Consider the following 13,120-nt stretch of genomic DNA (forward strand, 5'->3'; position numbering starts at 1 on the left):
GAGAATGTTTCGTTTGTTAATTAACCTCCCACTTTTTGACACTTACATTCCAAACGAAGATCTTTAACATTAGAAATTATCTTTACATTTAGTTATAAAATATAAACACATACACAACTCATTTCTTTGTGAATCCAAACAAAGACTTTATTACAATAACCCCATGATAAAAAAGAAAAAAAAAAAAAAAACCAAAACCTTCAGTGTACCTATAACCAACCAATTTACAAAAATGAAAAGTAAAAGAAACCCCTAGAGAAAGTTTTTGTATTCCAAAAACGATAAAACAACAGTTTACAAAAAAAATAATAAAAAGACAAACATTGTATTTCTTTATATTACCACTTGGCTGATTTACGTTTAGCAACTCTTCCTGTATCATTCAAGAAGGAACCAAAAGTCTTGATGACTTCTTTGTAGGTTGGCCTTTTGTAATCCACTGCTTGCTCTATGACTCCTTCCAGTTTTGCACATTTCCACTCCGCAAACTCTGAATCCGCTTCATTGTTTGCTAGATTAATCTATCTTTCGTCCTCATCATTTCTCAATCTCACTAAAAACCTGTGTGGGATTCATTAAGTTTCAGAACAATGAGCCACATTCTCTTCTTTGGCTGAATTAGAAGACTTACCATTTCTGAGCTTGACTGTGCCATTCACCTTCCCAGAGACGGTTAACCTTTGCTTTTACTGCTGGTAGGAAATCATATGTTAACCAAATTGGGACCTGTGTTTAGACATCGAAGACAACAAATTTTGTAAATCTTCTGATTCATATTGGTTTTAGCATTGTTTCAAGTGTTGAATAAGTGACCTTAGAGACGATTTCAGCTTAAACGACTCTAGTTTCTTCTTGTAACTCTCTCATGGCTGCTGACTTTGGATCCTCCCCATCTTCAATGCCTCCTTATAACCACAAATACTTTCAGTTCGACGATCTAGCAGGCCAGAGCATTCTTCCGACGATCTGTTGGTGAAGATGGCCAGCTTTGAGATTTGCGAATGAAACGAAAGTGGAATCTATGTTAGTCAAGAGTAAAGTAAGAGACAAAGTATAATCTTAGAAGCAAGAAATTGTAAGCGCTAACATTATATAGGACTGAAACTTATGACAATTGAAGAAAGAGTAGTTGGTGTTAAATTTAAAGAAAGATCATTGAACGGCATGAATGAAATTCGCCTTTTCTTGTTCAGCCTGTGTGAGAGATGGTTGACCACAAGCGAAAGTCTGAAGAACAACAACACTCTCGAATCAGCTAACCATAAACCATTTAATAGATACCATCACTAACCATGTAATCAGTCCAATGAACGTTACTATGGAGATGAAAGACAGGGAAGGCAGTGAAAGGGTGTGGAGGAGTGGCGAACATTAATTTCATATCTATGCTTTCGATAACACAAAATGGAAGAATGTAGAAGGGAAGGGATGGTTGAGGTGGAGAACGGCGGAATGGAGTTTAGTGGGGAGAGGTTTAACTTCTGGGACAAAAAAAAAAAAATATTAATAATGATTTAGGTCTTTGAAAAGATTATGCCAAAAAATAAAAGGAAAAAGATTATTGGGTAATTTCAGAAAATTTAGACTCATTAAACAGATGGAGTGTCAGCAACAAAAATGAAAAAAGTAACTTTATATATATTAACTAAATTAGGACCCGCGGTACACCTCGGGCAAATTATTTATAGCTAAAACATTTAAATTATAAATTGTATTTGTTGGTTAAATATATTATAATTATATAATAATTGTTAATTTTATGGTTTAAACCATATAATACCGCAATATAATTTATTTTTTACATAATATTTATTTAATCAATTTAAGTAGATATATATATTCTCTAATACCGACAGTATTAACAAAATAATGAAATAATGTTTTACTCGTGTAACACTAAATTAATGATATTTTTAATTTATATAAATATCGATAAAACCTGTCCCGAGATATTTTAACTTGCACTATATCATCTTAATTTTAAATATTTATTGTGTATCCGCGGTATAATACTTATCATATTTAACTTTTTAAAAATCTTTAAAATAATAAACTGGAATAAACTAAATAAAATTTTTTAAAGTTTGAATGCCTGATAAATCAAGTTTTATACTCATTTGTATTCTGAGTTATTTTGGTCTCTTTTATAGTATGACTCTGAACAATTGCTCAATTTTTTTAGGCGATGTGAGATATTATACCTGTATTTTTTATTTATTTATTGAGTAATATATGCCTGTTTTTAAAAGTTTTGTATTACGTTTTTTTGGTAAGGAAAATTTTTTTTGTATTACATCATATGCATGAAAAATTCACAATTTTATTAACTAAATGTATTATAGAATAATTCAAGATACTTTAAATATAAATTCAAATAAAAATAAAAGGGAATCATATATTTATGTTTGAATGAGGTAGAAATATTTTTTTATTTTTTTAAATCTTACTTATAATTAATTTTGAAATTTTTGGTAACTAATACTAAAATTAATGCATTGAATGTTAATTGTTTCCAAACTGCCAAAATACTAGTATAGATTAGATCTACTAATAATATTTACTTTTTTAGAGAGAATCTTGCCAAGTTCATGCAATGATTTGATGTCTCTAGATTCCATTGAGTAAAAGTCAAAGATTCAAAAGTTCAGGTCCGAATGTTGCATCCGATTCATCATCCACCGACTCTTGTAGACAAAGCTACACAATTCAATTCTTCTTTGTTTCTTTCGATTAAATAATCATATCCATTAATTAATTAGGAGTTATCCAATGACATCTCATATGGTCACATCCTTGGTGTCGCTGACTCAACTTTTCTTAATAGAAGATATTATTTTTATTTTATTTGTTCCAGAAACAAATACTGTGTTCTGTCAGAAAATTACGGCGAAATTCTTCTCTTATACTTTACCCTAAAGTTAATTAAGAGTTTTATTTAATCTTTGATTCACATTTCATTGTTAAGTACATACTACTTATCTACGAAGACTTTTCATGTTTAGTAACTCTTATCAATCGGAATCTTATTAATTAATCGCATTAACCTCATAACGGTTTCTTGATACGTATAACGAATGCGGAATCTACGATCAAGAATTATGGTTATCAAGATTCTTCTATTAAATGATATCATAAATTGTAATTAAAATTAGAAGATGTCACAATAAAAGGAAAAAAACGAAAAACACGTAAGGTTGACGTCAACAGCAAAAAAAGCCACGTGATTTTTGGTGTGCCAAATTACAATGTGAAAGATAATAAGCTATCTAACTTCAAGTTTGGCTATCAAAAGTTTATAGTTTCTCTCTTCAAAATGATAATCAGCACTAAGCCTCCATTTTTTTATTTAACCAAAAAATATTAATAACCTATTTTGCTAATTATATTTCTTATGTAACATTTAAATTGAGCTTAATAGAATCTGGTTGATTTATTTCATTAACCTTTTTAATTGCTTCAAATATGAAATTTTATATTCAAAGTTATCAATTATAACTTAAATAAGTTCTGATATAAATAGTAAAAATTTCAATTTTATTAGAATCAAAATTGAATTAAAAGTTTTAAACTACAGTAATTGAATAAATAATACTTTATGTTTGTAGATTTTCATTTAAATATAGATTAATCATATTAGATGATAAAACATAAAAAATGAAAAAATCTGAAATGACTTATCCAGTCAAACAAAAATTTAATTTTCACTTTTTGAGAAGATTCTCTACTAATTCTTGATTATTAATTTCCGGATTGTATTCCAATTTTAAGAAAAAGTAACTTATGTTATGATATTATCCAAATCAGACATAAAGATAGAAACATATATTGACATCTATTACAAAGTTTACCACATATGTAAACACACACTTAAAGCCTTTGTGTGTCTATAAATACTTGTTGCAATAACACATACACACACAAACCCCAACACACAAAAACGCTTGTCAAGAAAAAAAAAAGAGAGAAACCCAAATAACCAAAAAGAAGAAAGAAAACAGAACTCTGTTTATAGTTCAAATGGCAAACCGTTTCCTCCGACCAAACCTCGTCCGCCGTTTCTCCACCGTGAGCCCCGTCGGTCCTCCAACCACCGTCATCCCGGAGATCATTTCCTTTGACCACCAACCAAAGCCAGACGTTGACCTAGATCTCTCCGACCAATCACGACTCTTTGCTTCTGTCCCAATCTCCAACCTCATCCGCTCAACCGCAGTTCTTCATGCCACGGCTATAGGCCCTATGGTTGATATTGGCTCGTGGCTCATGAGTTCGAAACTCATGGAGACGACCTTTACACGCGATTTGGTCCTCGGTATCGTGAAAGGAACATTTTACGAACATTTCTGTGCGGGTGAAGACGCCACCGCGGCCGCGAGACGTGTGAGTAGCGTTTATGAGTCAACAGGACTTAAAGGTATGTTGGTGTACGGCGTCGAACACGCCGAAGACGGTGCCGCGTGTGATGAAAACATTCAGAAATTTATTGAAACCGTCGAAGCTGCTAAAACCCTACCTACGTCTCACGTAAGACATTTTCAATCCTATTTTATTATTCTAGTCTCAAAGATGTCACGTTCTAGACTTTTTCTATGCATTTCTCCATTTTCCCTAGAAAAAAATCTCTTCATTTATATTAGTTTTTGTGTTTTTTTTGCTACCATTCCATTATTTTAATACAGATCAAACATGTTAGTATATATAATATAACTATATAGGATAGTCAATTTTGTGCCAGTCGGATCTACAAACAAACAACCATACATGTTTATAAGTGTGTAGGCTTAATAAATGGTGAGAAATATGGTCAATTAAACCCAATAAAATGCGATGTTTACATTTTTTTTTTTTTGATAATTTGACACTGAACTACCTCCACGGCTCCACCTATTCGATTTCTTTCATTAACAAAAAACTAGTTGATGATCCCACTAGATTTTTTTCCTAGATCTGCCACCACAAAAACGTGAAGTAACCGACCAATGAAAAACCTTAGCAAGAATAAATATCTATTATATATATGAAGTATAGTTTTAGTCAAAAAAAAAACAAATATGGATTAAATTAAATTAGATTAGAGAAAAAGGCATATACCTTAAAAAGCCAAAAAGAACACCAACTTGTTAGCTGTCTGATTTTTATTAAATTTTTGATAACTAGTTCTCTTCTTTTTATATAACGACTTGTCTACATATTAAGATTTTTTTGGTAAGTATGAAACAACAATCAAAGCCACGTCGGTTCCTAGTCAGACTTGCAAGTTAACACGTTAATCACGCAATGAGGACATATTCGTCAATCTGAATTGTCAACTACACGCATAGGAATATTCTCTCCTCGCTTTATTACAATAATCCCGGTTTATACCGGTTTCAACTACTAATCAAGTTTTATTGTTTTTTTTTTTTTTGAATAGTTAAGCTCAGTGGTGGTCAAGATCACAGCGATTTGTCCAATGGATGTCTTAAAACGAGTTAGTGATTTGCTCCGTTGGCAATACAAGAACCCAAATTTCAAACTTCCATGGAAACTCAATTCATTCCCGGTTTTCTCCAGTTTAAGTCCTCTCTACCACACAACCACTGAACCGGAACCATTGACCGTAGAGGAAGAACGAGAGCTTGAGAAAGCTCACGAACGCCTCAAATCCGTCTGTCAGAGATGTCAAGAATCGAACGTACCGTTACTAATCGATGCCGAAGACACTATTCTCCAACCGGCCATTGATTACATGGCGTATTGGTCGGCGATCATGTACAATTCCGATAAAGATCGACCTATTGTTTACAACACGATTCAAGCGTATTTGAAAGATGCGGGAGAGAGAATGCATTTGGCTTTACGAGAATCAGAGAAAATGAAAGTTCCTATTGGGTTTAAACTGGTGAGAGGTGCTTATATGTCTAGTGAAGCTAAGTTAGCAGATTCCTTGGGTCACAAGTCACCGGTCCACGACACAATTCAAGATACACATGATTGTTACAATGAATGTATGAGTTTCCTTATGGAGAAAGCCTCAAATGGATCAGGCATTGCGGTCATTCTAGCTACGCATAACACTGACTCCGGTATATATATTCACAGTTCACCCCTAGTTTCTATGATGAAATTGTCCCTAGACATTGTTATACTAATGTTTTTTTCTTTTTCTTATTGATATCCGTGATAGGTAAACTAGGGGCAAGGAAAGCAAGTGAGCTAGGAATCGATAAAGAAAACGGGAAGATCGAGTTCGCACAGCTTTATGGGATGTCAGATGCGTTATCTTTCGGATTGAAAAGGGCCGGTTTCAATGTGAGTAAGTACATGCCATACGGGCCGGTCGATACTGCGGTTCCATACCTTATCCGGCGGGCATATGAGAACCGCGGTATGATGTCTACAGGTGCTCTAGACCGCCAACTTATGAGGTAACTCAGCGGGTTAACACTTTGGTTTAGTCATTGATATATAGTTTCGGTTTAAATCGCAAGTTAGTTTGGGAAACATCGTTTTCTTCCTGGATTTTGGTCTTAACAATATGGTTTGTATGTGTCTTTTTAGGAAGGAGCTTAAGAGGAGACTTATGGGCTGGTGAAGACAGGAGATAAATGTGCTTCAATCATGAAATTTGGCAAATTTAGATTCTAAAAATATATATAAATGGAGTAGCAAAATATCTTGCAGCAAGTTGATCACAAATGTCTAAATCTTTCGTGATCAATGAAAATGCAATTTGCATATTTTATTTTCTGCTTAATCAAAATATTTATATTTATATTTTTATTTATGATTAACTATCGTTTTTGAAGTGTGTTCTTCATGAGTTCATGAGACTTCCAAAAAAATTATAAAAGAAATGTATCATACACATCCAAGCACATAAGAAGAGAAATGATCATAGCAAAAACATATTGACTAATTTGAAAAGTTAATTGGATTTGATATGTTTTATATATATTAGTGTTGTCAAAAATAGTAAAATGATCGAATTTAACCTGTATTAAAGTATCACATTAATTTTATTTCAAATATTTAATAATATCAATTCAAACTCGTCCTATTCCGTCATGCAATATAATCCCTCTATGATATTTAAAACTTTTAATATGTTTAAATATTAAAAATTAATTTTTAATTAAATTTAGTTATATCAGTTATAATATTTTAAATTTCTTAGAAATTGAAAATTACTATATACGGTAAAATCAAACAGTTCAGCTCAAAAATCGAATTAAATCATATACAAACTTTAAATTTGGATGATTATTAAGTGAATTATTAAGCTTTTGAAATGTCAATTTGTAGTGCACACCTAGGTGAAATTGTCTCTTTGTGATAGTGTTTGACAATCTCTAACGCCAACATAACATTCTCCATCAACAACCTATTTTTGATAAGGTCATTTTCAATAATATCCCTTTTATGAGATTGAGTCAAATATTTCCTTAATAATGTTGTTTCGTGACAAAACATGTTCGATCTCAAAGTCCAGTTACGACCTGCATTGATTCGATGTTTATCGCTACGGGTCGTACTAGCTCGACGTTTGTCGTGAAGATCCATATCGACATAATCTTTAAGAGAGTATAGAATTATTTATTTTTATATACAGAATTGTCATATTCACAATAAAATTTATCTATTATAATATATATGGTTAAAATTATGCTCAACAGTTTGCCTTCACTCTCTATTTTTCTTAGTAAGAACTTAGAGAGTAGTATAGACATATTGTATCATTTTAAATCATAAATATAAAATTTAAAATATGCATAAGCCAAGACATACGACGTTTTCTTGCACTTGATTTTTACCCATATTACTTTAAGCCCTTGTTGATTCATTCTCTACCTTCCATTAACGATGTCATGATTCACATTGTGATCTTGTAGTTTTGTAGTCTTGAGAAGATGTTTATCCCATGGCAAGTCCATGGAAAGACATTACTGTTAGGAGCGCAAAAATCGAATTGACAAAATATGCGAATTATATTTAAATTAACAAAATCAGAAACGAATTACAACATCATAATATAAAGCAGTAAATAAATTACGGAGGCGAGATATGATATCTCTTTCCTTAATTCAATAAATCGGCCGTAAGTGCTTTCGGACAATCACGATTTATGAATCCCAGGATACAACCGATCACGAACTATTACCGTAGCACACCAGTAATAGAACTCAAGCGAACAGATCTACGTTATACTCTCGAGACTACTAAACTAAGAACTTACTTGGACTAAGCAAGAGAGAGGGAGAGAGAGATCTTCAGAGGAAGGAGTGTTTATGTTTTTGTGTGTGAAAAATAATGAGAGGTTATGCCTCTATATATAGTGGAAGGAGGGAGCTCTCAAGAAAATATTCAGTGAATATTCTCGGAGTGCTGTCCAAGTTTGCTTGGAGTTCACACCAAGTCTTTCCAAAAAATTAAATGAGCCTACAGCAGTCTCAAGAGCCAAAAAGCCCAAAAACCCAAAAGCCCAAGAGACCACAGCCCGCGTCCGAGACCAGCCCGGCCCGGCCCGCCCTGCGTCCGGCCCGTCCCGCATCCGTGCTCGGCCCGGTTCGGTTCGGTTCGCGTGTGGTAACCTTCCCTCTTTCTTCTACACACTTTTGAAACTAGAAGAGTGTAAAACTATATATATATGAGTGAAAAATCAATCATATTTCCGATGTGGGATATTTCCCAAACCATCCCAAGTAGCTCACTTCACACTCTTATTTCTCATTCAAATCAACTCCGTTTTGGACGTATGAGTATACCATCTTGTAGTACTCGTTACCAGCTTTCCATTGCACTATCGACCAGACAATTCCGATTAGCCATTTGGCCGGAATTTGGCCGGAAATTCACCGGAAAGTCATTGTCCCAAAACCTGCAATTTTCTGAAACTTGTTTCTGAAAATTCAGTTCCAACAATCCCCCACATGAATAGAAATAAGTCTAAACATATGACGACATAACTAACCCTATAGACTGACACTACTAGCTAGACTAGACAGACCTTCGAGAGTATATGCGAAAACTAATTGTATATGAGTTGGTGGCGTTTTTCAACCTTGAACCGACTCATTGTTATACCTGTCGAGTTTACTCGGCCAGTTGGTGAACATGATGTCTTGAACCATCCGGATTTGTATGTAAACTTAGACAGCAGGCATAACACAGCTTCGTTTTCTCGTAGAACGAGGTTCTCTATTGTGTTCATTGTGGCCTTGAACATGCCTGGTTAATCATGAGTGAACTTGGAGAGTATAGCCTCATATAATCTCCTAGAAACGGCCCCATTTCACACTCACAAGTTGATTTATATAAGCTGCTTGTATTTAAAGAAATATCCTATAATTATTTCAAATATTTTACAAAGCTACATTTCAAATCATTAAAAGCATATGCTTAACCTCTAACATACAGGAAGCACTTTACATCACTCTAGGAACTGGGAAAAGACAAAAGTCTTCTAGTGCTTGTAGCAGATTCAGCTTGATTTAGTTGTCCCTTTGAACCTAGGTCATGGGGTCTCTAATCTGAGTAAGTGGGGTTACCATCAAACATCCTCTTAAGTCGTAGGCTTTAAACCCATTCCTCTTGGTGATCTTATAACTTGATCTCGCGCCAAACCTTTTGTAAATGGATCCGCTAGGTTTTCTTTCGTATTGATGTAATCAATCGTAACTACACCAGTTGAGATAAGTTGTCTAACAGTTTTATGTCTCCGTCTGATGTGACGAGATTTGCCATTGTAATGGGTATTCCTTGCCCTGCCCAAAGCCGATTCGCTATCACAGTGTACACGTATTGCAGGCACAGGATTCCCCCACATTGGGATGTCTTCCAAGAAATTACGAAGTGATTCAGCTTCTGACATAGCTATCTCCAAAGCTATGAATTCAGATTCCATAGTTGATTTAGCTGCCAGAGTTTGTTTGGAAGACTTCCAGGACAATGCTGCACCTCCAAGTGTAAAAACATATCCACTTGTGGATTTTGAGTTTCTCGAGTCTGCGATCCAGTTGGCATCACTGTAACCTTCCAAAACTCCGGGTTCTCTACCATAGTGCAAGCCATGATCTTTGGTATAACGTAGATAATCCAAAACTCTAGCTATAGCCATCCAAAGCTTATGTCCTGGATTACTTGTGTAGCGACTAAGTACATTTACAGAGTGCGCTAAATCCGGTCTTGTACAGTTTGTCAAGTACATTAGACTGCCAATTACTCTTGCATACTCCACCTGCAGCACAGGTTCACCAGAATTTTTGGTTAAGTGAATTTCAGGATCCTCTGGAGTTTTTGCAGTCCCATTTGAGTAATGCTTGAATCGATCAAGCACTTTTTCAGCATAGTGGGTTTGAGACAAGATAAGGCCCTCATCAGTTCTGATGATTTTTATCCCCAAAATTACATCTGCTAAACCCAAGTCCTTCATGTCAAAATTTTTTTGAGCATGTTTTTCGTTTGAGTTATGATGTCTTTGTTGCTGCCAATAATAAGCATATCATCTACATATAAACATAACAAAATGTACCCTGATGGAGTAGTTTTGTACTATATGCATTTGTCACATTCATTAATGTGAAAACCATTAGACATCATCATACTGTCAAACTTCTCATGCCACTGCTTAGGAGCCTGTTTGAGTCCATATAATGACTTCACAAGTTTACACACTTTGTGTTCTTGTCCTGGAATAACAAATCCCTCAGGTTGTTTCATGTAGATTTCCTCTTCTAAATCTCCATGAAGAAAAGCAGTTTTTACATCCATTTGATGGATTTCAAGTTTTCTCAAGGCTGCAATACCTATGAGCATCCTGATCGAAGATAGTCTTGTTACCGGTGAATAGGTATCAAAGAAATCTAAGCCTTCTTTTTGCCGAAATCCTTGCACTACAAGCCTAGCCTTGTACCGTTCAATATCGCCATTTGGTTTTCGTTTTATCGTAAAAATCAATTTACATCCCAAAGGCTTAAATCCTTGTGGTAGATCTGCCATCTCGTAAGTATGATGTTGCATGATAGAGTCTATTTCAGTTTTGACTGCTTCCTTCCAATAAGGTGCATCAGGTGTAGACATAGCTTCTGCGTATGTGCTAGGTAGATTTTCAGCTAGAAATGCCATCATTAGAAAATCATCACCAAACGATTTACTTTTGCGAGCTCGTTTGCTTCTTCTAGGTTCCAGTTCTGTTTCTACAGAAGTAGTACTCAAAGTATTGCCAGCTTCCAAAGTCGCTGCATCTTGTTGTTCACGAGTCCGTTTTTGAGTTTTCCTACAGGGAAAAATGTCTTCAAAAAATGAAGCATTTCTTGACTCCATAACTGTATTCACATGGATATCTGGAATATATGATTTATGAACCAGAAATCGATATGCACTACTGTTATGTGCATATCCGATGAAGATACAGTTTACGGTCTTAGGCCCAATTGTGACCTTTTTAGGAGGTGGTACAACCACTTTTGCTAGACACCCCCACACTTTGAGGTATTTGTACGAAGGTATTGTACCTTTCCAAAGATCATATGGTGACTTGCCAGTAACCTTATGCGGTATCCTGTTGAGGATGTAATTAGTGGTAAGCAAAGCTTCCCCCCACATGTTCTGGGCTAACCCAGATTCCTGCAACAACGCATTCATCATCTCTTTCAGAGTTCGATTCTTTCGTTCCGCTACTCCGTTAGATTCTGGCGAGTAGGGAGCGGTTGTCTGATGTATAATGCCTTTTTCTCTGCAAAATGCATTGAACGGCTCATTATATTCTCCTCCTCTATCACTTTAAACTACTTTTATAGTTTTCTGAAGCTGATTTTCTACTTCGAGGGTGAACTCTTTGAATTTTTCCAGTGCTTCATCTTTGCTATGCAAGAGATATACATAGCAATATCTTGTGCAATCATCAATGAAGGTAACAAAGTATTTCTTACCACCTCTAGTTTGCACATACTTTAAATCACATAAGTCTGTGTGAATTAAACTTAGAGGTTCGGTTGTTCTTTCAACGCATGGTGAGGGAGTTTTAGTGAGTTTGGCCTGTACGCACACTTCACATTTTTCTTGGTTAGTTTTGAATTTCGGAATCAAATTCAAGTTTTGCATTTTTCGCATTGTTTTGTAATTGACATGTCCTAAACGTTCATGCCAAGTAGTAAACGACTCAACCAAGTAAGCAATAGGGTTTTCTTTCATTTCAGCAACAGAAGCAGAAGCTACAATTTTTGGATGGACTGTCGTTACAGACATTTTGATCAGTCCACCCTTAACAAAACCCTTTCCCAAATACATCCCATTTTTCTTAAGAACTAACTTATCAGCCTCAAAATTGATGGAAAAACCATGCTTGCTTAACACTGTTCCAGAGATGAGATTCTTCCGCATATCAGGTACGTGCTTCACGTTCTGGAGGGTGAGCTCACGATCAGAAGTTAGCTTCAGAACCACTTTGCCTTTACCTTCAATCTTGGACACCGCCGTGTTGCCCATAAAAAGCTGCTCATTTGACTTGTTCTGCACATAGGTGGTGAACATGGTCCTATCAGAGCATATGTGTGTGGTAGCACCAGTGTCGTAGTACCACTCCACTGGGTTGTCTTCCACCATGTTACATTCAGTAACCATCGCAACCATGTCTTCTTCAGTTAGGTTTGCTTGCAACTTGAGATCTTTTGCTTTGCTTTTGCAAACATCAGCCTTGTGTCCAATCTTACCATAATGATGACACTTCCCTTTGAACTTCCTCTCAAGGTTGCTCTTCTTGAAGTTTGGTCCAGATGACACCTTCAATGGTTTATGAGGAATAGAGATCCCTTTACCCTTGCCTTTAAACTTGGCCTTATGCTCAGCTACATGAACATCATGCCCTTGGCTTTGAGCATCCGAATGAGCTCCACGATTGTTGTCCTCAACTCTCAACCGACGGATGAGATCATCAAGAGACATTGCCTTACGCTTGAAGTTAAGGTAATGCTTGAAATTCGACCAGCCTGGTGGTAGCTTCTCGATCAAGCAATTCGTTTTGAAGACATTGCAGATCGACATCCCTTCCAAATCGATCTCCTGAAAGATGCGTTGAAGAGCTTCCACTTGTTCCATAATTGGTTTGGAATCCACCATCTTGAAATTCAGGAACTTCGTAGTT

General features: G+C 35.4%; 1 protein-coding gene and 1 long non-coding RNA gene across 2 annotated transcripts; one reads left to right on the top strand and one right to left on the bottom strand.

Moving 5' to 3' along the window:
- Positions 1 to 120: 120 nt before the first annotated feature.
- Positions 121 to 1,607, bottom strand: LOC104734044 (uncharacterized). The gene is made up of 4 exons (XR_015575500.1): positions 1,292 to 1,607; positions 814 to 986; positions 632 to 726; positions 121 to 561 (listed from the first exon to the last, which is right to left on the bottom strand). It is a non-coding gene; the product is annotated as an uncharacterized LOC104734044 (long non-coding RNA).
- A 2,144-nt stretch (positions 1,608 to 3,751) lies between these two features.
- LOC104732966 (proline dehydrogenase 2, mitochondrial) lies at positions 3,752 to 6,787 on the top strand. Its single transcript, XM_010452577.3, has 4 exons — positions 3,752 to 4,524; positions 5,414 to 6,065; positions 6,167 to 6,407; positions 6,541 to 6,787. Exons 1-4 carry the CDS (start codon positions 4,018 to 4,020, stop codon positions 6,572 to 6,574), a joined length of 1,434 nt encoding a protein of 477 aa, XP_010450879.1. The 5' UTR covers positions 3,752 to 4,017; the 3' UTR covers positions 6,575 to 6,787.
- The last annotated feature ends 6,333 nt before the right edge of the window (positions 6,788 to 13,120 follow it).

The sequence above is a fragment of the Camelina sativa genome, chromosome 12 (genome assembly GCF_030686135.1).
Source record: "Camelina sativa cultivar CO46 ecotype springtype chromosome 12, ASM3068613v1".
NCBI classification, from domain to species: domain Eukaryota; kingdom Viridiplantae; phylum Streptophyta; class Magnoliopsida; order Brassicales; family Brassicaceae; genus Camelina; species Camelina sativa.